The 18,885-nt window shown below is 49.6% G+C and overlaps 6 protein-coding genes across 6 annotated transcripts; 3 read left to right on the forward strand and 3 right to left on the reverse strand.

The window, feature by feature from the left end:
• The first annotated feature begins 54 nt into the window (after nt 1-54).
• On the forward strand, nt 55-2,444 carry EI90DRAFT_2965907 (Alpha/Beta hydrolase protein). Its single transcript, XM_039055547.1, has 9 exons — nt 55-679; nt 743-850; nt 903-1,128; nt 1,185-1,211; nt 1,267-1,443; nt 1,494-1,522; nt 1,576-1,655; nt 1,708-1,869; nt 1,927-2,444. Exons 1-9 carry the CDS (start codon nt 408-410, stop codon nt 2,358-2,360), a joined length of 1,515 nt encoding a protein of 504 aa, XP_038922460.1. The 5' UTR covers nt 55-407; the 3' UTR covers nt 2,361-2,444.
• A 1,272-nt stretch (nt 2,445-3,716) lies between these two features.
• Nucleotides 3,717-5,938, forward strand: EI90DRAFT_1748763 (uncharacterized protein). Its single transcript, XM_039052126.1, has 8 exons — nt 3,717-4,150; nt 4,223-4,322; nt 4,375-4,470; nt 4,526-5,002; nt 5,054-5,069; nt 5,125-5,187; nt 5,239-5,316; nt 5,370-5,938. The coding sequence occupies exons 1-8, from the start codon at nt 4,018-4,020 to the stop codon at nt 5,853-5,855; spliced, it is 1,449 nt and encodes a 482-aa protein (XP_038922461.1). The 5' UTR covers nt 3,717-4,017; the 3' UTR covers nt 5,856-5,938.
• Nucleotides 5,939-6,903: 965 nt separating this feature from the next.
• EI90DRAFT_3034240 (MT-A70-domain-containing protein) lies at nt 6,904-9,471 on the reverse strand. The gene is made up of 11 exons (XM_039058527.1): nt 8,980-9,471; nt 8,793-8,923; nt 8,616-8,735; nt 8,232-8,558; nt 8,077-8,181; nt 7,891-8,024; nt 7,796-7,838; nt 7,706-7,749; nt 7,428-7,652; nt 7,302-7,376; nt 6,904-7,245 (listed from the first exon to the last, which is right to left on the reverse strand). The coding sequence occupies exons 1-11, from the start codon at nt 9,356-9,358 to the stop codon at nt 7,194-7,196; spliced, it is 1,635 nt and encodes a 544-aa protein (XP_038922462.1). The 5' UTR covers nt 9,359-9,471; the 3' UTR covers nt 6,904-7,193.
• Nucleotides 9,472-11,132: 1,661 nt separating this feature from the next.
• Nucleotides 11,133-14,796, reverse strand: EI90DRAFT_1747843 (chondroitin AC/alginate lyase). Its single transcript, XM_039052125.1, has 11 exons — nt 14,023-14,796; nt 13,929-13,967; nt 13,808-13,875; nt 13,576-13,753; nt 13,125-13,507; nt 13,049-13,067; nt 12,844-12,994; nt 12,735-12,778; nt 12,508-12,673; nt 12,382-12,450; nt 11,133-12,328 (listed from the first exon to the last, which is right to left on the reverse strand). Exons 1-11 carry the CDS (start codon nt 14,394-14,396, stop codon nt 11,270-11,272), a joined length of 2,550 nt encoding a protein of 849 aa, XP_038922463.1. The 5' UTR covers nt 14,397-14,796; the 3' UTR covers nt 11,133-11,269.
• Nucleotides 14,797-15,699: 903 nt separating this feature from the next.
• EI90DRAFT_3034253 (uncharacterized protein) lies at nt 15,700-16,566 on the forward strand. Its single transcript, XM_039058528.1, has 3 exons — nt 15,700-16,092; nt 16,114-16,387; nt 16,447-16,566. The coding sequence occupies exons 1-2, from the start codon at nt 15,721-15,723 to the stop codon at nt 16,207-16,209; spliced, it is 468 nt and encodes a 155-aa protein (XP_038922464.1). The 5' UTR covers nt 15,700-15,720; the 3' UTR covers nt 16,210-16,387; nt 16,447-16,566.
• A 201-nt stretch (nt 16,567-16,767) lies between these two features.
• On the reverse strand, nt 16,768-18,885 carry EI90DRAFT_1747766 (uncharacterized protein). The gene is made up of 7 exons (XM_039052123.1): nt 18,266-18,885; nt 18,011-18,218; nt 17,777-17,956; nt 17,629-17,723; nt 17,498-17,578; nt 17,297-17,442; nt 16,768-17,235 (listed from the first exon to the last, which is right to left on the reverse strand). Exons 1-7 carry the CDS (start codon nt 18,668-18,670, stop codon nt 17,133-17,135), a joined length of 1,218 nt encoding a protein of 405 aa, XP_038922465.1. The 5' UTR covers nt 18,671-18,885; the 3' UTR covers nt 16,768-17,132.

Consider the following 18,885-nt stretch of genomic DNA (forward strand, 5'->3'; position numbering starts at 1 on the left):
GGATGTCTTGGATTAATCTAATTGTTCGGCCATCTGCCAGAATCCCAGAGGTGGCACACATCAAGTTACCTAACCAACGTACTAGGCTGCGCAGGATCCCAGCCTCTACTGCTAACCGACGCGGCCGCATATGCTTGCGCCGCCTGAGTACCAATTCAATAGACCAGCAGTTGCGGTAATATGACGAGGAACTACCCAATCGGAGCAAGCTCCGTTCACAGCCATCAGCCACAGGATGTTCGGGGATGAGTGTTGTGCGTTAATCCGGCTGGGGCGAACCTATGGGGATCGCAGCAATTGTTGGGGTCCTCGTTGCATGGGCGTGCGAATCTTGACTCCATGGGGTCCATGGTGACACGGCTCCTTTCCCTTTGTGCGTCTGCCCAAAGCGGATTGCTTGGAGGACCATGCCCTTTGTTCTGCAGGCCCTTCCGATTCTTATTCTCCCAATTTTGCTAGCTGTGGGATACGTTACAGGGATGCATATCCCGAACGTGTACTACCCTGCTTCACCGTTGCTGTTCAAAGTCCGCCAACGTGCGGGAGCACCTGATATTGTCAGCAATGAAGCCAACAGCGATGCGACACATGCCAATGGCAATGGTTCGCAGAACCATTTTCCCAGGAAGAAGGTCGAGTCCATGAGTATCAAGACTTTTCTCGAGTCAAGGGTGCCAAGGTGTGTGGACTTGTATGATTTTATCCCTGTTTGTGCACATTTAGTTGATGAAATCGACCCTAGTTTGTACAAGGGCTACAGACCTTCCTGGTGGCTTCCTAGTGGACATCTTCAGACTTTCTATGTCGTTTCTGGGGATTTCACGAAGACTGATCAACTGCTGTACGAGCGGTAAGAGCCCGTTTTCACAACCTCTGTCGTATTTATTCACGTATGGGTCAAGCACGTTGCTCCGAACCCCTGATGGAGGCACATTGGGACTGGACATGACACCAACGACTGAACAAAACCCTGACCTCCCTGATGATACACCCATCGTTGTCGTTCAGCATGGTTTGACTGGCGGATCATATGAGTCTTATGTTCGCTCCATTCTCGCTCATTCTTGTGCGCCAAAATCACAAGGCGGTTTAGGCTACAGAGGAATCGTGATCAATTTCCGAGGATGTGAGTTTTTATATCTTCCACCTCACTCGGCCCTGTATTGAGCAGTATTTGACTAGGCGCAAACGTACCTGTTACTAGCTGGCAAGTGAGTAATACAGCTGTCGGACCAATGGAACACCAAACCTCAGTGACTGCAACAGTTCTACAGCGCTGGACACACGGAGGATTTACGTTGCGGTCTACTGTTTATTTCACACAAATTCCCAAAAGCTCCACTCATCGGTCTCGGGTTCTCTCTTGGCGCCAATGTGATGACTCGTTACTTGGGCGAGGAGAAAGAGTGGAGTAGACTGCAGGCTGGCATTGTACTTGCCTGTGTGAGCCCGCCTCTGTCGATTTTCTTGACGCGAAATAACCTGGTTGGCAGCCCTGGGATGTTGTCAAAAATAGCATAAGGTAGAGTCGAAGTAATACCCTGCCTCCACGTAGCTAAGGACTTGGGGGGTTAGATTGGAAACAGAGTTCATTCCGAAAACATTGTATGCTCCCGCTTTGGGAGGCAATCTCATGGCATTAATCCGAGGACACGGTGAGTTGTCGTATACCTTTGACTGCTGCTTGCTGACATTTCTCCCATCCAGTTGGCACCCTTCAGAAGCTACCACCAGACGATCGACTGGCCCCTCAGATGGATAACATTCTCAGTTTGAAAAATCCAACTCTTAAGCAAGTTGACCACGCCCTAACCCGGTTCTGTGGCGGTTCTTCTCCGCCTTTTCCTTTCAAGTCTGCCGATGAATACTGTAAGCCCGACGGTGGTTACCTATTTTCGATTCGTTTTGGACTAAAGCATGCAACAGATGTGTGGGCCAGCAGTCATCGGCATGTAACCTCTATTCGAGTACCATTTCTCGCCATCAACGCTGCCGATGACCCGATTGTCGGTTTCTCTCCAACCGAGGAAACAGCCCATGGCCAGACATGTGCTCTTGCAGTAACACCATCCGGGGGTCATCTTGGCTGGTTCCGCGGTGGAAGTCCGATCGGAAGTGGTGGGCCTCCTGACCGTTGGGTCCGTGAGCCAGTCTTAGAGTTCCTGAGGGCTGCCGCAGAGGATTATGTTCCTGATTCGAGGTATGGGCCGCCGAAGGATGGAAGGGATAGGGTTGAACGCGATGGGTTTGTTCTTGAGAGAGGTAAAGATCTTATCGGCTACAAGGTTGTTTCGACAGGGCAAATCATTCACGGAGGTGAGAGCACCCCCGCGCATAAGCTCAAGACGCAAGGACTTTAGAGTAGAATCTGGGTAACCGCTGTAGATCCTCGCCGATTTTTGTTGTTAGACATGAATTTTAATCTTACGTGACGATTTGTTTATTTCTTGTCCACTCAAATATGTGTCAACAGAGCCACGGATCCTGCACTTCCACCGTCATGAGTCTTTCTGGTGGGCCCAATCCTCGGCTCCCGAAACTCAACTTCTCATTCACGAAAGGGCCAAAGTATCCTGCTGATCCTTCTTCCCAATCACCTAGACAACCTCTCCCTACTGCCTCGATTCCCTTCACAGGTAGCTCGCGTCCATTCCGACGTTCCTTCGCCAAGCCACCCGATACTGCACTTGCGGCACCTTCACTCGGCCACGAGAATGATGAAAGCACGTCATCTAGCCGCGATCTTCCTGGTGGCTTCCTTTCAAGCATCTCAGAGATTTCCACTCGTTTCAAACCTCTGTATCCTGGACACAATCATGATGGGCCTGCCCAAGGCTTTCTTCCAGACTCGGCGACCAATACTGTTGTGGCATGTGAGCCTTCACATGATGCGCCAGATTCTATGGCCCCGGTTCCTCCGAGCAGCTCGAAACATCGGGGTACCTCGTTGATGCAAGAACGAATTCTGCGTTTGAAACGACAGCGTGAATCCAGTGAACTATCCTTCTCACCTTCTGGCTCTGTAGCGGCTCAGCTGCGGCCCCCTATTCCTGCGGCTTCATGTTCAATAGCTCTGCCCGAGGCTCAGCTTCGCCTTCCTTCAGGTGATTCCACCGGTGCCGACTCGCCCACGATGCTTGATGAGACGGAAGGGAAACCCTTATTTAGCTCAGCGGTTGCTCCTACCAGTGGAGCTTCCCTGCCACATTCTCCACTTTTGACTCATAGTCAAATTCAGGTCGATACGTCCGCTCGCATCGCTAGTTCTGTTTCGGCGTCGCCCGCGCCCTCCTTTGCTTCGAATGCTAACCACAGTGCTTCCCAGCTTTCTGTTTTTGCTGATGCGTTGCGATCTGCTGAGTCATGGATGATTGAGAATCAGACAATGGTACATGCCATTGAGCCGGTGCTCTAGAATAGTTGACCTGTTGCTTGCTTCCGTCCCTTAGGCTGCCACCATCCGAGAATTAGAGTCCCGATGCGGGTCTCAAGAGGCCACCAATAGGCATCTGGAGGATCGCTGCAAGGACTTAGAGAAGAAGCTGGTGGAAAGCAAGGAGGTGGCTGCGGCTGGGCTCAAAAGATTTTCCGCTGCGTAAAGCTACCTTACCATGCGATCTGTCTGTATCTAATGCCTTTTCGTTAAAGATTGGAAGAAATGGGTCAAGAGCTGGACAGTCTCAGAACGGCTGTGCCAAGCTCTGGGGTTGTCGACCTAGCCCAGATGCTGGACGATATCGCTCAACTTCGGAGACAGTCATCCGATGCTCAGAGTTGTGCGTATCATTACAGTGCCCCATCTACGACCCTAATTACTGAACACCCCAAGTCCTCAAACCTTTTTTCGACCTCGATGGAAACTACAACTTCAAATTGCGTGACGTTCAACTCTTGAAAGAAGCGCAGGATGAGATTGAAGTCCTGAGCCGAGATAATAACAACAGTACGTCAAAACTAAAATGTTACGCATTAATTAACTGCATTGATAACTTCCTCGAAGAAACTGAGGTGTTGGAGATGGTTAGAGATAGGTTAAAAACTGCAACTGGAGAGCTCGTGGAGCAGAAGGAACGCACCAATCAGCTCGAGACTCTGAATGCACGCCACGCTGAGCAACTTCAAGCTCTGTCGGAGAACTTTGCGCAGGCTGGTAAATTGTTTTACTGGAGTTCGCCTTTGAATCTCTGGAACTGAAATCCCAATTCGTGCTCCACTATCCCAGGCGCTGACTTTTCCCTGGCCAAATCAGCCAATGATGACCTAGTAGCATTGCGGGCGCAGGTTACTACTCTGGAGCACCAATTGAACGATACTGAGGGCATGTGAGTGCCGCTGAGCATGTCATGGTACTATGCTAAGCTAGCTCTCTGTTAGGGCAAACGACTTAAGGATTAGGCTCAGAAATCAAGAGAAATCGAGCAAAGAAGAATTGGATAAGGCGCTCGCTCGGGCGTCAGAACTCCAACAGCAGTGCGCTTGAGTCTTCTTCCGAGATTCTGGTTTTGTCCTTACTTAGCCCTTTCAGTTTGACTGCAACGAAGACTCAACTTCAAAGCCGCTCACAATCATATGATGAAGTCAGCGTCCAACTCGATGCCTTGCGCGAATCCGAGTCTAGTCTGAAGCACAGGATTCAGTTGTTGACTGAATATGAGGCCGAGGTCATGCAGCTTCGAATCACCAAGGCTGAAAATGCTTGCATTCCTTCTCTTCGAGCTCGAATCGAAGAGCTCCTTGGTTCCAAGACATCATTAGAGACTGAAGTGGAAGCGCTTAAAGCTATTTACACAGATCTTGGTCGTCTTCGCGGAGTTGAACTGCAATTTGCCTTAGCAAATGGACAGATAGCCAACCTTGAGGACCAGGTGAAGACGCTCCAGACTAATTTATCATTGGAACAGGAGAAGGCCATACAATGCACTACGTTGAAGGAAAGTGCGGTATCCGAAGCCGAAAAGTTAGTGGCTCGCATTGAGAGCGCCACCATTGCAAATCAGGAGAGGTCTGCGATCTTTTTGTACACCATGGGTATGCATCTTACGTCCCTCTACAGTATGACAAGAATTAAGGTTCCTGTCAAAATTCACATCGATCCCGGGGGTGATACTCAATGGTGCATTGCAGTTATTGGAACAAGAGGTCCAGCAGCAAGCGGCTGAACTGGCACGCAAAGAAAAAGAGTATATTGTCCGTAACTCGGTTTGTCATCAATATTGTTCAACTAAACAGGTGTTCTAGAACACCATCTCGCAGTCGAAGACGGAAGTCGATCGCAAAGAAGAGATCATCGCAAGTTTCAGTCATGAGATTGACAAAGTGAGGCTGCAGTTCTCAGCTCTCGTCTATCCTTTTCATCCTACCGAGCATAGGCGGCCAAGGCAACATCAAAGGTCCAGAGTGAACTGGCCTCTGTTCAATCCAAACTAGCCGATGCTGAGAAGTTGTCGGCTGTCACTGCTGCAAAGTTGGATTCCGCCGATTCGACAATCAGCGATCTACGAGAGCAACATACTGGCCTCATGACTCAGAATACTTCTCTGGCATCAGAATTGGCGTCTCTTAAAGCAAGGGAGTCCGAAACAAACTTGACTCTTCGCTCAGTAGTCGTTGAAAAAGATGAGATTCGAGAGAAGCTGGCGGAACGCAACTCAGCCATCAGCCAATGCCGCACCGACATCGCTCGATTGACAAGTCAGCTAGAAGAATCACAGAGTAAGATGGAAGAATACCGGGAGACGGCGCGTTTGGTTCCAGAACTTCAGAGACACATATCAGATTCTCAGCACCAACTCGACACATTTGCGTCCCGTTATCGGGCTGGAAGGGAATTGGTTGGTGTTTCGTTGACACTTTGATTCCGATGGCTAATGTCTATTACTAAGAGCGAAGCAGAGTGTGCTGTTGTGAAGGACGTGATGGAGACCTGTCAGCGTTCCCTGGAGCAACAGCTTGTCGCCAAAGGGAACGACATTCGCCGTGTGAGTTTCCTCGGCCTAGGGCCTGTGCTAACACGTTAATATCATGCAGCGCGACAATACTATCAAAAGCCTGGAGTCTAGAATCAAATCGTTAGAGTCTCAACTTGCCAAACAGCTGGACTCAAAAGTTGGTTGCCAAACTGAACGTTTTACGCCCACACTAAAACAACTCATTTAGGCGAAAGCAAATGCGCACGCTGGGGCCCCGCAGCGCACGCTCATTGATCTTAACGGCTGGATGTCCTCCTCCCCTTCAGGCGTCGTGGCATTCGACGTCCTAAATCCTCCCGTTCGTGTTTGTGTAATCTCGTCATCTGGAGCTCTCACCCTCTCGTAGATTGCGGATACTGGTCAATACCTTCCTGTTGTATACTCACCAACCCTCAAGTGTGAATCAAAACCCGACCAGATGTTGGCCGACACCCCCATCCCCACTAAAGTGAAGCTAGCTGACATCGACAGGGAAACAGAAGAAGAGGTTCCTTTGGAATGTTTGGACATTGGTGGAAAGAGATCACGTAACCAATCATCGAGGTCCCAAGAGAACATGGTTGTCGTAAAGAAAGCCGTATGGTCCAACTTCTCTGGCAAACCGATCTTGGCCTGATTTAACCGCAGAGGACCGCTACTCGCTCCGTAACAAAGAATAAGGCTGACCAGGAACGCACTTCAACTGACAATACTGAATCAACTGTCCCAAAGGTAACTTAGCGCTTACGTTCTCCTAATTTGTATTTGTCATTTTTAATAGCCTGAGACTGCGACAAGCAAAATGAAAGGGAAGAAACGGAGGTAGGGAATTCGGAAGAACCTGACGAGATGCTCGTGTACGATACACCTTTCACACATCCGAGTCCTTTCGAATTCAAGAATATCTTCAGCGTTGGCATTGACATTTGCTGAACACTGCGAACAGCAAGGCTATTGAAGTTTCATTCTCCGAGCGTTTCAACGAGCTCAGTCATGTATTGACATAGCAAAGAATACATTTCGTTTTACTCAAACTGCAGCCTTGCTCCCATCATACAGGCTGTAGGGCCTCCCAGAATAGCTTCGAGTTACAGCACAACCCAAGCTTTCATTCAATTCCTCGCTGTTGCCTCCCAGGCCTCAACAGGAGATCCGCATGTCGTAAACCTTCCTCGACCCCATGTTTCTCCTTCCACCGTTCTGACCCTTAGAGATCAACCTAGAGCAACCAATATCTGTTTATTTTCACTGTGACTGGACGGGCGACGACTGATTTGCGTATGAACGTCCCGGATATCTAATGGATCAGCATTAGGGCCGCGAAGATGGGCTGTGCACAGGTCGGAAACTTGCCTGGCTTCAATGCGTGCTGCCAACTCGGGATCTACAATGCAGTCGTCGCCGAGCTGATTCCCTAGTGTAAGCCAACTGGGAGCCTACATCAGCTGGACTGAAACCGGTCAAAACGCCGGTACAAACCCTGGACGTGTGTTGTGCTTCCGACCGAAAATTTCTATCTTTCGACCTCCCGGGCACATCCTCTCAATGACTCCATAAATTTCATCCGGTTTCCGGCTGGTTTCGCGGACCTCACTGACAATCACGTCCGTGTCGATGCCTCTGTTGACCCAAGATGGCCACTTGAGGTTGCCGGACTCATCCAGGACAGTCTTGATCCCCACGAGCATGTGCTCTTTGGTATGACTGGGGATGAACGCGCATCAGAGGTCGAAAAACGCCAACATAACACCACGTACTTTAACCAGTGGCCCGTTCGACCTGTGCGTATCATTCGCTGGAGCTGGTCGAAAATCAGTTGGCATTTTCGTTTCCAGTTCAACACCTACTTGATTCGTCTTCACCCAAACAACCTCGTCTACGCGGGTATAGCTGGAAAAATCGTCGCATGGGAATCCAAGATTCATTGAATTAGTTGACTCACCCCCATACCTGCATGCATTCTCGCCCAACATCCATCGCTCTGCCAGTAACCCATAAGAATAGTAATCCTTCGTCCTGTAAGGCAGGGATTGGCATGCTCTTCATCTCGTCATCGGTCATTGTACCGTATGGCAACTACCGGATATGAAGAGTTGAAATAACCTCCCCCAAAAAGTACGCTACATACACTCATGTGAATATCCCAAGGAGGATCCGCCATGATAACATGGAATTTTCCAAGGACGGATGCATCAAATTTCCGCAAATCACAGTTAATCCATTGGGGAGGAGGCTTTGAGGGACTTAGCGACAGTCCAGTGTAAGGAAAACCTGTTCACTCACTGAAGACTGATTTGGCCCTGAGGGGCCGTTCCCAATGTCCAACTTCCTTTTGCTGGGTGGCTTGACGATTTGAGTTTGGGCCTTGGCGTCTGCTGCTTCGTCATAGTCGACTTCAAAGTGGAGATAACGACATGGAGCTTTTTCTTTTCCTTTTCCGCCTGCGCCAAGACCCGATGGCAAAGCCGCGTTCGATGTTCGGGCGATGGCAGGAAGCGGGTGAATTGAAGGCGACATAGCATATGTGGGTTCTGAGTAACAAGTATTCAAATATGAACAGTGACCCAGCGAGGGATCAGTATGCGGACGAATGAGGGGCTTAAAGTGAACCTTTTGCCAACAAAATTAGAGTGTTTGTAGCACGATGCATAGCCATTGTAGACTGACCTTTTCACAATAAGGGCTCCTCGACGATGATACTTCCCCGGAATCCAAACGGGCCTTTATACAGTCTTTCTTTGTTGTGTGCTCGCATATTGGTTCGAATGCGTCGGAGGTTGACATGTGCTGCAAAGCGTAATTCATGATGAATACTATTGTGTTTGTAGAATGCTCAAAGCTTACACGCTCAGCAAGCAATTTCCCTCGAGCAGTTCCTCTCTGAAGGAGGGTGTATATTTCCTCAAGCTCTTGATTGACTGAAGGAGACGATGACAAAGCCAGTGAGGCCTTTGTGGTGGCGGAAACGAGGAAAGCTTCGTGTGTCAACTCTACGTTCAGTTGGTTGCCAAAAGACAAGTGCCTTACATACCACTTGAATCAAGGGACTGTATGCCAGGATGCTCCTCGTCGCGCTTCCGTTTGCGACCAGCCGTATCGCCGCGGACCTGAAGGCTGAGGATGTTCACGTCCTGCTCATCGCCTGCCAAATACGAACCCTTCAGGGGCAGCTCTTCTGATAAAATTATGGACCCTTTATCCCAACCAGCAGCCAGTCTGCGGAGGTGAGAGTTAAACGCGCGCCGATCGGTCAGACGCAAGCGCCGAGTTTGCTGAGTGGCAGATTCCGTCGCAGTTACGACAAGATGCCTCAGTAGAGTGAAGGAGTCAAGTGGGAACTTCAGCCGTTTGTCACCGCCGCGCGCGAAAAACTGACACAGGGTTGTCGCAACGAAGTCACCAAACTCCATGAGATCACAACGTCATCACGTGCAATAGACGCTCGCATTCACCGTCTTGCGATGCCCCTGGGATAGGGACGCGTTAGAGCCGTCCAAAACCTTTAGTCTCCCCCTTTCCTACGATGATGAAATCTTCTTGGTCGAACCTGCCCGAATTGAATCAAAGACAACTCCTACTTTTCTGGATCTCAACGCCCACATAAGCACTCATGCCAGGAACCCACCCCGTGAACCGACCAACAACAAAGCTCTTTTCCCTTCCATTTTTTATGCTTTTCTCCTTCCATCCGATCCCGTTTATCTAACCATTTCCCTGACCTTCCTCCAATATTTGTCCACTGCATATCACCATTACGGACTCAACACCCTTTCGCCCTTTCGATACCTCCCTTTTACAAACACCCTCGACCATATTTGATTTCGTTATAGTACGGCGTAAGCCGTACTTTAAAATGACATCTCCATACTGCTACTACTATCAGCAGCCTAAAAGTCAGCAGGTTAAATATCCTAAGCAACAACCTCTGCAACATCTCGTCTATGTTGCCTGGTTCTAGCTCGACTAATTGTGTAGTTACTCCCCTGCGATAAGATGTGGATCTTCTTGAGCGAGAGTGCGCAAAATTGTCGACCTGCAGTTTGATTCGATTCATCAACAAGTGAACAACACACAGCACCGAAGCTAGTCATCCGTTGGTTTGAGCAGGCAGCATTCCGCTCGTGCCTGTCCGATCACGCAATGTCTATCGTGTTTCCTGGGACGTCGGATCCGTTTCGCTATATGAGAGATTCCGAAGAAAGGGAGAGGGGGGTTGGTTCGAACCTCACCGCATGATGGACAGATAAAATGGCCCCACCAAGAAGGGGCGAAAGATTCAAGTCGAGCCATCAACCTAGGGTAACGCTCCTTTCCTTCCTCGATCGTGCTGATGATTAGTCCATCCGATCGATCTTCGCTGTACACCGAGTAGAAAGTTCTTATCTCGCTATGCTCTTCGCGAGTTGGCTCGAACCATCGTTCTTGAGATGTACCTGCTGGAGATGCCTCCACCAATCGTTTTCTTTCGACGATGACGTTTGATCTCGATTTATGGAAATCGTCAGAACACAATGGGCATGGCCAGCGATCGTTTGAGCTTATCCCCATAGCCTTTTTAGATTTTTCACCTCTTTAACACCGTAGACATAGAGCGCTCGAGGATGTACGCCTGACCGTGGTTTGCCCCAATACTGCAGCTAGAGTATGAATGATCCTGTCGCCGGGTTTATGACCCATTCGGTTCGGCTCTGAATCGAGCCACGACACCCCCAGCGACGACACCCAGGTTGAGGCTTGAGTCGGGATGCCTTCCAATGTAGCGGGGTCATTCTGCACAGGAACTTCCGAGCAATGCGCTCTCACAATCGCACCTCGAAACAGGTCTTCGTCGGTCATTGGCTTCATATTAAAACAATATCCCGGGCTGCAGTTGATGGGAACGAAGACAATCTGCTTGTCGGGAGAGTACTAAGGCAATCCATACTCGATAGTGGGCTGTACGCCCCCGCCTCTGTCCTGGCTTTGAGGCTGACAATGCCCAAGCAGTAGCGTTTAGGAGGACTTTGCCATTTCCCACCAGGCAGAACAGAACACGAGCAAGGACTCATAGCTTTCAAACTTCTATGCCGTCACTGAGGCTTCCGAAGGTGACCCAGGCCACTTCCACAACTGATAAACACGATCATGACGCGCAGCATTTACCGTATCCTCCCCACGGAATACTTGTGTGCATGTGAAAGAGCGCACCTCGCCGGGCGTTCAAGCATAAACCAATGCATTGCCATAGATGCATTGCAAACCGAGATCATATGCAAGACGACAGTGACAACAAACCAAGCAAAGAGGAGAAAAAACCAGGCCCCCAGCCAAGCCGCCTGCAATCATGAATCGCTTCCGAACAATGAATGCCTGACACTCTGTCCCCGATATCCTTCCTCTTGGGGGAAATTAATATGTACCGTCCTATTGCGCTTCATTGCGTCACGATCTTCACCAGAGGCGCACCAAGACATCGTAATTGTGGCATTCTGGAGCCCTTGACTTGGATCTGCGACGACAAACTCGTTTTCCTTCGGTCTTACAACAACCACCGATGGTTTGTCGATCGTAAGCGTGAAGGTGAGGCCCCAAAACGGAATATCGATCGACCCTCCACCTTCAGCCCAAAAGACTACTCCTGCGGTCTCACACGTCCTATCCAAAACGCCCGAGATAGTTGCGTCGTTCCGCAGTACGAGCGGGGGGCCGCCCATACCGTTCGGGGAATGAAGATGCGAGGTAAAATCATCATATTTCACCCCAGGGTAGATACTGTATGAAACTCGCAAGTCCGTGACTCCAGGAGCTTTGTCGATCGTCGCGGTGAACATGTCAACCACTGCATCAGGTTGCGTAGAAATACCAAGTGGCGCCCAACTCCCGCGGCGTACTTGAAGGGCGAGATTGAGCGTGTCGCCCAACGAATTATTCTGGAAGACGTAACCGACGTCCTGATGCCATAGGGACGAGAATGAAGAGTAATTTCCACTGGAAGAAACCAGCTGTTCGTTCACATAGACCTCGGTACCGTTGTGAACTTTTTGATCGAGGACGTTCCGAATGAGTGATGAATTCAACGAAACGACGGAAGAAACAAGGACGTGTTGGACCTCTTCAAAGAAGAACCACGCCTTTTGGAATTTGAAGCTTCTTGTGAGAGGATTGGTGTACCGCATAGCTGCAACACCAACGATCCCATCAGATACACCCCCAACAAAATCCTCCACGCCATAACTTTGTGCTCTATCGCACGAAAGCGGGGTGTTACCATAGTCGGTTGTGATACCAGGGATAAGATTCCAATCCCAAGCAGCGGCGATGTCTTCGTATTCTCCACCCTGAAGATAAGTGTAGAGCACTCCATCGCTTAAATGGAATCCATACGGATTCTGATCATTCAACTGCGGCGAATACCAGTCAGCGTCATGTCAAGAGATAAATGCTTTCAACTCACGCATTCAGTGTTCAGCGTACGTGTAGAGTACATCTTCAGCGTTGCCACATAATTCCGCCCGCGGTGAATCTAGCAGAGGTGTGTTGACATTTCTGAAAGTGTCATTAGAACAGGCAAGAAACACACCATGTAGTCATTATCCCAGAACATACGGTTCCCAACGAGTTGACCAGCATTAGCATTAGTTGTAGTCCGATTAAGTCTCCTCGCCGTGTCCACCATCCCATCCGAATGCCATTCCTTTCCAAGTTGCTCAATCTGCGTGAGATTCAACCTGATGCTCGCGGTGGCCCTTCATTCAAGAGGATTCGTCAAACCGTTCACATGAGAGGAAAGGGGTTTGCAGTCCTCACTGTATGTCCGCTACGGGGAATGAAATGAACCGTCCGAGCACGCTCTAAAATAAGTATGCGAATCAGTTGCAGGGTTCCGCTGGAACTGGGCGGGGGTCCAAAATCTTACAAAATCCCAATGAAGGACAGTAGTGAGTATGTTCCAGTATATAGACCACTGGAAGCCATCAACAAATGAAATGAAGGCATTCTTGGAATCGGATCCTGCAGTCCATGGAGTACCAACTGCCTGTAATTCAAGCCCGAGAACATCGTTCGCGCTGCAAAAGGGTTGCATTGATGACGACGATTCCGTTACCATGCTTGAAACTTACTAAAAGGTTCCATAATTACCTAGAAATAAAATGTGAATATCACCCATGCATCCGAGAGAATCAGGAAATCACCTACCAGTGTAAAGGACACCAGCATGTTGGCCAAAACTTCCATCTGGCCTTATCCCGTCCGCCATCAAAGGTGTTTGTATCTTCACCTCCTCATGGACGCGCTCGTACGCCGAGGATACCACGCTATCATTGCCTAGTAGCAATCCATACGAAATGCCGATACTCGCTACATCCAAAGTGTTGGCACCCGTCAAAGCCCCAATACCCCCAATTACTGGATACGTGAATGTGTTGAAAGATCGATAAGTGAATTGAGTGCAGTTGGAGTACTGCGTTTGAGTGAGGTTCCCAGGCGGTGGCTGTTGGAGAAGAAGAAGGCAAGCTTGACCAGCGAGCCCAGGGATTAGAATAATGTTGGAATACCAGTTGGTATTCCAAAGTCCCGGTCTGTGTTCAGGCAGAGATGAAAAAGGTATATAGCTGACAGTGAAGAATGATCAACAGGTTGCACTCACGTCCCACAGGGACAGCCTGCCCCTCCGCCATTGTCCAGACAATTCAAATTGGAGTAGTCATTCAAGAACCACCAATCCATAGCCCGAGTAATTGCCGTGCGGACATCGGGGGATTTTACATACTTCGCGAAAGTGCGTCCGAAGGTCGACGAGCCATGGTACACACCAGCGAGAACATCTGGGAGATCGTTAGAGTGCGCTCGTGCTAATGGACTACACAGCAGCGGCTTACTGATTCTGATCCAATGTTGTTGCGCAGGCCAATTCGCCCGCCGGGCAGGACAACCTGACGTATAATCCCTTTCGGAATTGCTTTCAGAATGATGGGGAGGCTAAGTGCACAAGCTACTGACACATCTGGCCATCTTCCATCTGGCTGTTGAGTTGAGAGCCTTGCATACATTGAAGGTTGAAGGCAGGTAATCACCATAGGGAGATAGGGCTTACCACGTCGACACTTTACTGAGACCAGTCAATCCACCAATGATATACTCAACCCTGCGATCATAAACGGTTTGTAAATTGGAAGATAATCCTGTCGAAGTAGGCACGGCTGAGGATGAGGCGACTGAGGTTGGACCAGTTATGACATTGCTGGTCGATGTGGCAGTAATATTCTCGGTTAAAAGATGCGTCGGTGAGGTCTGTGTGATTGTACTTGTGGCAGTTGAAACGAGCGTGTTCGTTGAGTTGGACAGTATAATTCCGCCTAGGATACGACGGTGATGTCTGCGGCTGTCATAGAAGCTGCCTCTGGCGGTGATGCTTAGGACGGCCACCAACACCACCCATAAAACAAGGAATACACGCCAAGATGGCATACGAAGCGCGAAACGAGAGGCTGTACCTTGTGATTAGAAGGAAAGGAACGACGAGGAATGAAAAGAAATGTGTTTGCCTCCATGTTCTCTTTGGGTCGAAGAAATAAACTTCTTCCGCGTGCTTCTTCCTATGTAATTCCAAAGTTGCCCCCTTTCCTCCTTGGGATGCAAATATTCATTGGCCGAGCTCGCGTAAAATACCGACCCCTGGTCGATGCTCCTCATGAAGAACCGCAGCGACGTTAACGTCAGCCTCTCGTTAAAAGTAACCCTCTCGTGCTTGTGCGAGGAAACTGCGAGGGAACAGGGTTTAGTTTATCGATGGCCCTGCTGTCTGTTCTGTGGCGGTGTTGCGGAGACAGCAACGGTTGACTCGCCGCCTCCGCGTTATGACTGTGGTCCTATCTTTTGAGTTTATTTAGCGTAACATCTTCGTTCTTCCGATCTATTCATAAAAGCTCGACGTTGGTCTTCGTTAACGCAGGTTCGTTTCATATTCTTATCATGGTAATGTGCTCAAGAATCATGTCTTCCGAATCTCTGACCCAAGGTTCGCAAGGCAACCACTCCCATTGTCCATTCATTGTACTCGATGCTCTAGCCGATTCAAGTTCCATACCCCTCAAAATGCGGAATCTTGGCTATAGAGAAAATGGCGGAAGCAATTACGCCTTTTGCTCAGAATGTCAATCAACCAAGACTAGAAAATAAGATAGTTGTGTGCCCAGGTAGAGTGCAGGTGGCACATTCAACATGGATGGATGTTTTCCCAGCAGCTGTGCAAACGTCATGGTCTCAGAATTATGCCCAGCTGATGCCATGATACGTGATCCCAAATCGTCCCATTGCCACCGCAAAAAAAAATTGCCCAAGATCAGGAGACCTTAGACTGGAAGGTTGCATGAAAATAGATCGAGCGAGACACAGCGTTTCCTCAACGGAAGCTATGGAGGGACCATGCCCTCTTGCTATTCGTTGAGTGGTCATTGGAAATATCCTCGAAGCGGGGCATCAAGGGAATTACGTCAGGGATTTCAGAATATTTGCTCATATCGATGTTATGGGGTCAAAATTCCACGGAGCGCTTTCTTTAATTGCAGGTGTCAGAGAAACATGATGCACATCCAGCGTGTCGTACCTTGACTTTGGGGTTCTTATAAATCGATGGAGGGGTGGGCCAGAACTCCCTCCCTGGATCGCGACATTCATACCAGGAGCAATAACGTAATATGATGGTCTCCCTTGCGTAATAACGGTAGTTGTCGGTGAAGGACCTTTCGCATCCCTTGACAGCTTGAGTGGCCTCGATTGTAGCCCAGTCTACATGGAGTCAGGTCGGTTAATCGGTGACGACAGAATCGGACGGATGTTAGCGGCCACCCGAAGTGCTGGGAATCCACCCGCGACAGCCTGGTCAACAAATACTTTGAGAAATGCCATATTCTCTAGTTTCGACCGTACCCTGTGCGTGATCGGTAGTGAGTTGTTGACAACAACAACCAGAAGGAAACTCGCGCTTTCTCGTGGGGAGCGCGAACAAGGTCCAGAAATTGAGGCTGAGACCAGTAACAGAACGAGTGGCCTCCAATGGTTTTTGTTCGTTGTTGGGAAACATACGCCTCCCATGACCCGCCAGTGCCTTCGGCGTAAACAATTCAAGCTCCTTCGAGCAAACAAGAACCACGCGTTTTGGAGGGTGTCCTTGGACCTGGGTTAGTGGAATCGCTCGGCCGAGCAGTATGGCTTGCCTACGGGGGGGAATGGTTCGCCGGAGAGGATCTTGTCTGAGACAAACGCGATCCACCCTCAATAACGACAGAGCGCCATCAATGTCGCAGTACTGCGACGACAGTCTATTTTTAACGTGTTGGGCCACAACGTTCTCACGAGGCGGGGAGAAATGGTGATGCGCGCTGATTTTCACGACATTGAGAACACCATCGGACATGCAAAGACCACCCGGTGGGTGAAAGGGTGGAAGTGGCGCAAAGCTACATCAGGGCATCATGAAATTGTGGATAAGGGTGAAGACAATCCAAGTGACTCGTACCTGGCAATGAGACCCAATTCCTAACAAGGCATACCTCTGCTCCGTGAGATCTGGGTGGACCGGCGGCATGTTGGGTGCATGCTCCTCTCGCGAGGCCTTCCATACTCCGCAGCACTTGGCCATAGTAGGTAGCGCCCGAACACTTCGTACACGAGCCGAGGTAGGTCCCGCGGCTCGAGATGAGAACAGATTTGCTAGCCTGGTGGTGAAAGGAACCGTCACCTACAGAACAACATCGGAGTGTCAATACCTCAGAGGCAATCTCAATAGGCATGTCATGGATAATGCGCCGCAGCTTTCCATCCGGAGGTGTCTCCCTGCTTCTTCGACCTCAGCGCTTTGGGGTGCTTAGTGGGATGATCTCTCTCGAGTCCGAGGGGCAGCCTTACGAGGCCAATCACCACACGACCAGCTCCACGCTTACTGTACTCATCATCGTCGACGAGGGTCCGAGCAGACCGAATACGTTTACAGGAAGGCACCGCGGTTGCTGTGAAGATGGTTCACCTTGTTAAATTCATACACGCGTTTCTCGTTCGGATCTTCTCCACCCCGTCCAGATGTGAATTGTATGTATAAGAAAGGGAGGATGGTGGATGAGTAAGTTACAAGCTTTGGGGTAAAGGGTGCTTGGAGCAGGTGGCCCAACTCAGCTAGTGGACAGTGAAAGGAGATAATCCGCGGCGTCAAGCTCCCCACGAGTGCTCATCCAGCAACGTTTTAATCGTGCGTTGCAGCTGTTCCTCGTCCCAGTCCTCCATACTGCTGAGCTTTTGGAGGGTTCGGACACTACATGTTCATTAGCATTTGTCAACTTGTAGTGCCATATCGATAGAAGACCGGCACATACCTCTCTCCAAGCAATCTAAGACCTTCCCGACCTTGTTTCTCCGCCTGCCTTTTGGTGACTTGAACTGACTTCCGGGTTAGAAATTCTCGAGCATGGACGGCCTTCTGATGTGCAGCCTCCCAGATGGCAGTTGATGGTCGAGCATACTGGGAATCAACGATGAGTCATGGAGTGGTAGCACTACGTAAACAAGTTGCTCACCGGCCTACGCTGGGCCTGGACGGTAGCGCGTGCACTTGCTCTGGTCCAGACCTTGGCATCAGAGGAACTGACATCTGAGCGCTAAAAATAATTGGGTATGAACTCATCTGTACAATAGGTGAATTCCTCACATCGCCATGCTCTCCTCGCCCGCGAAATTTGTCTGCCATTGCTTCAAGATGATCGATAAATCCGTCCATAATTGTGGAGAAAATTCGTTCTGCCACTGCAGTAGCACGCGATCAGAATGAGCTTGCTCAGAAATGTTGTGTCACTCACCAGGCATCATACCTGATAGGAATGCATCAAACTCCAGGTGATCATGTAAGACAATTGAATCTTGACGTGCAAAATTTCGGCCATCATATTTGAAGAACTTGAAAGTAATTAGGTCCGTCAAGAAAGCATGGACAGGTGGTTGTGGATCAAGGCCCAATTCACGATTATAAACAAATGCAGCTGAGGCATTCTCAATATGTCGATGTTGGTATAGACAAGGGCAACTGAGCTCACCTTCCAGCTCAAATAGAGCCTGTGCCTCATCCACAAAATTGGAATGGACAGAACTCTTAAGCTCTCCCACTAGCAGAAGGACTCCACCGTTTAAAGCATAAAGCTCATGCTCTATCCCTCCACCAGAACTTACAGAGGTTCCACCTAAGCGAGCTTCTGGTTTATCAATGATACGGCCTTGGAACAATTGACAAATGGGAACATGCCACTATGAAGTCTCAGTAGTATTGTGATGAATAAAACTACTGCACTCACCGCTTCAAGAAGGCGGACATGGGATGCCTCAGTTTTCTGATCCTCAGGATCCTTATAGACATCCAGCATCATGGCAGCCAACTTAAGGATCCTCTCGTGAACAGTGGGTGGGAGGATGAGATCTGGGACTTGAAACTCTTCCAGCTGCCTAAAACTCTTTTCAGGATCAAGATGAAAAGCTGCACAAGCGTCATCCCAAGTGGTAGATGAAAAGCTTGGGAGTGCCTGTTGATCAAGTTCCAGCTTCTTGTGTGTCACACCGAGCTTGCTCATCAGGGAAAGAATCGCTTTTGAGGCTATGCTATCATCCTTCTCCCGCTTGACTTCCTTACAAACAGCATCCACAGATTCTTCGACCTCTGAAGAGAGCTCAGATTCCTGCCATGATCGCTTTTGTCTGGGCATTGGAGGTTAAGGATCCCGCGATTTAGCATCTCGGATCCAAACCTAAACCCAAACAGGGACTGAATAGGGCTCGCCACCCGGACTGTGTTGATTCCGGGAGAAACCAACCAGGGTTCTCACGGCTTCCCCACATGCACACACTCTGACAAACCCCCCCGACGACACAACCCCTGAGGATCTCACTCACCCGATAATACCACCCAGAAACCCACACC

This window comes from Cantharellus anzutake, assembly GCF_015039405.1.
Source record: "Cantharellus anzutake strain C23 chromosome Unknown EI90scaffold_4, whole genome shotgun sequence".
NCBI classification, from domain to species: Eukaryota; Fungi; Basidiomycota; class Agaricomycetes; order Cantharellales; family Hydnaceae; genus Cantharellus; species Cantharellus anzutake.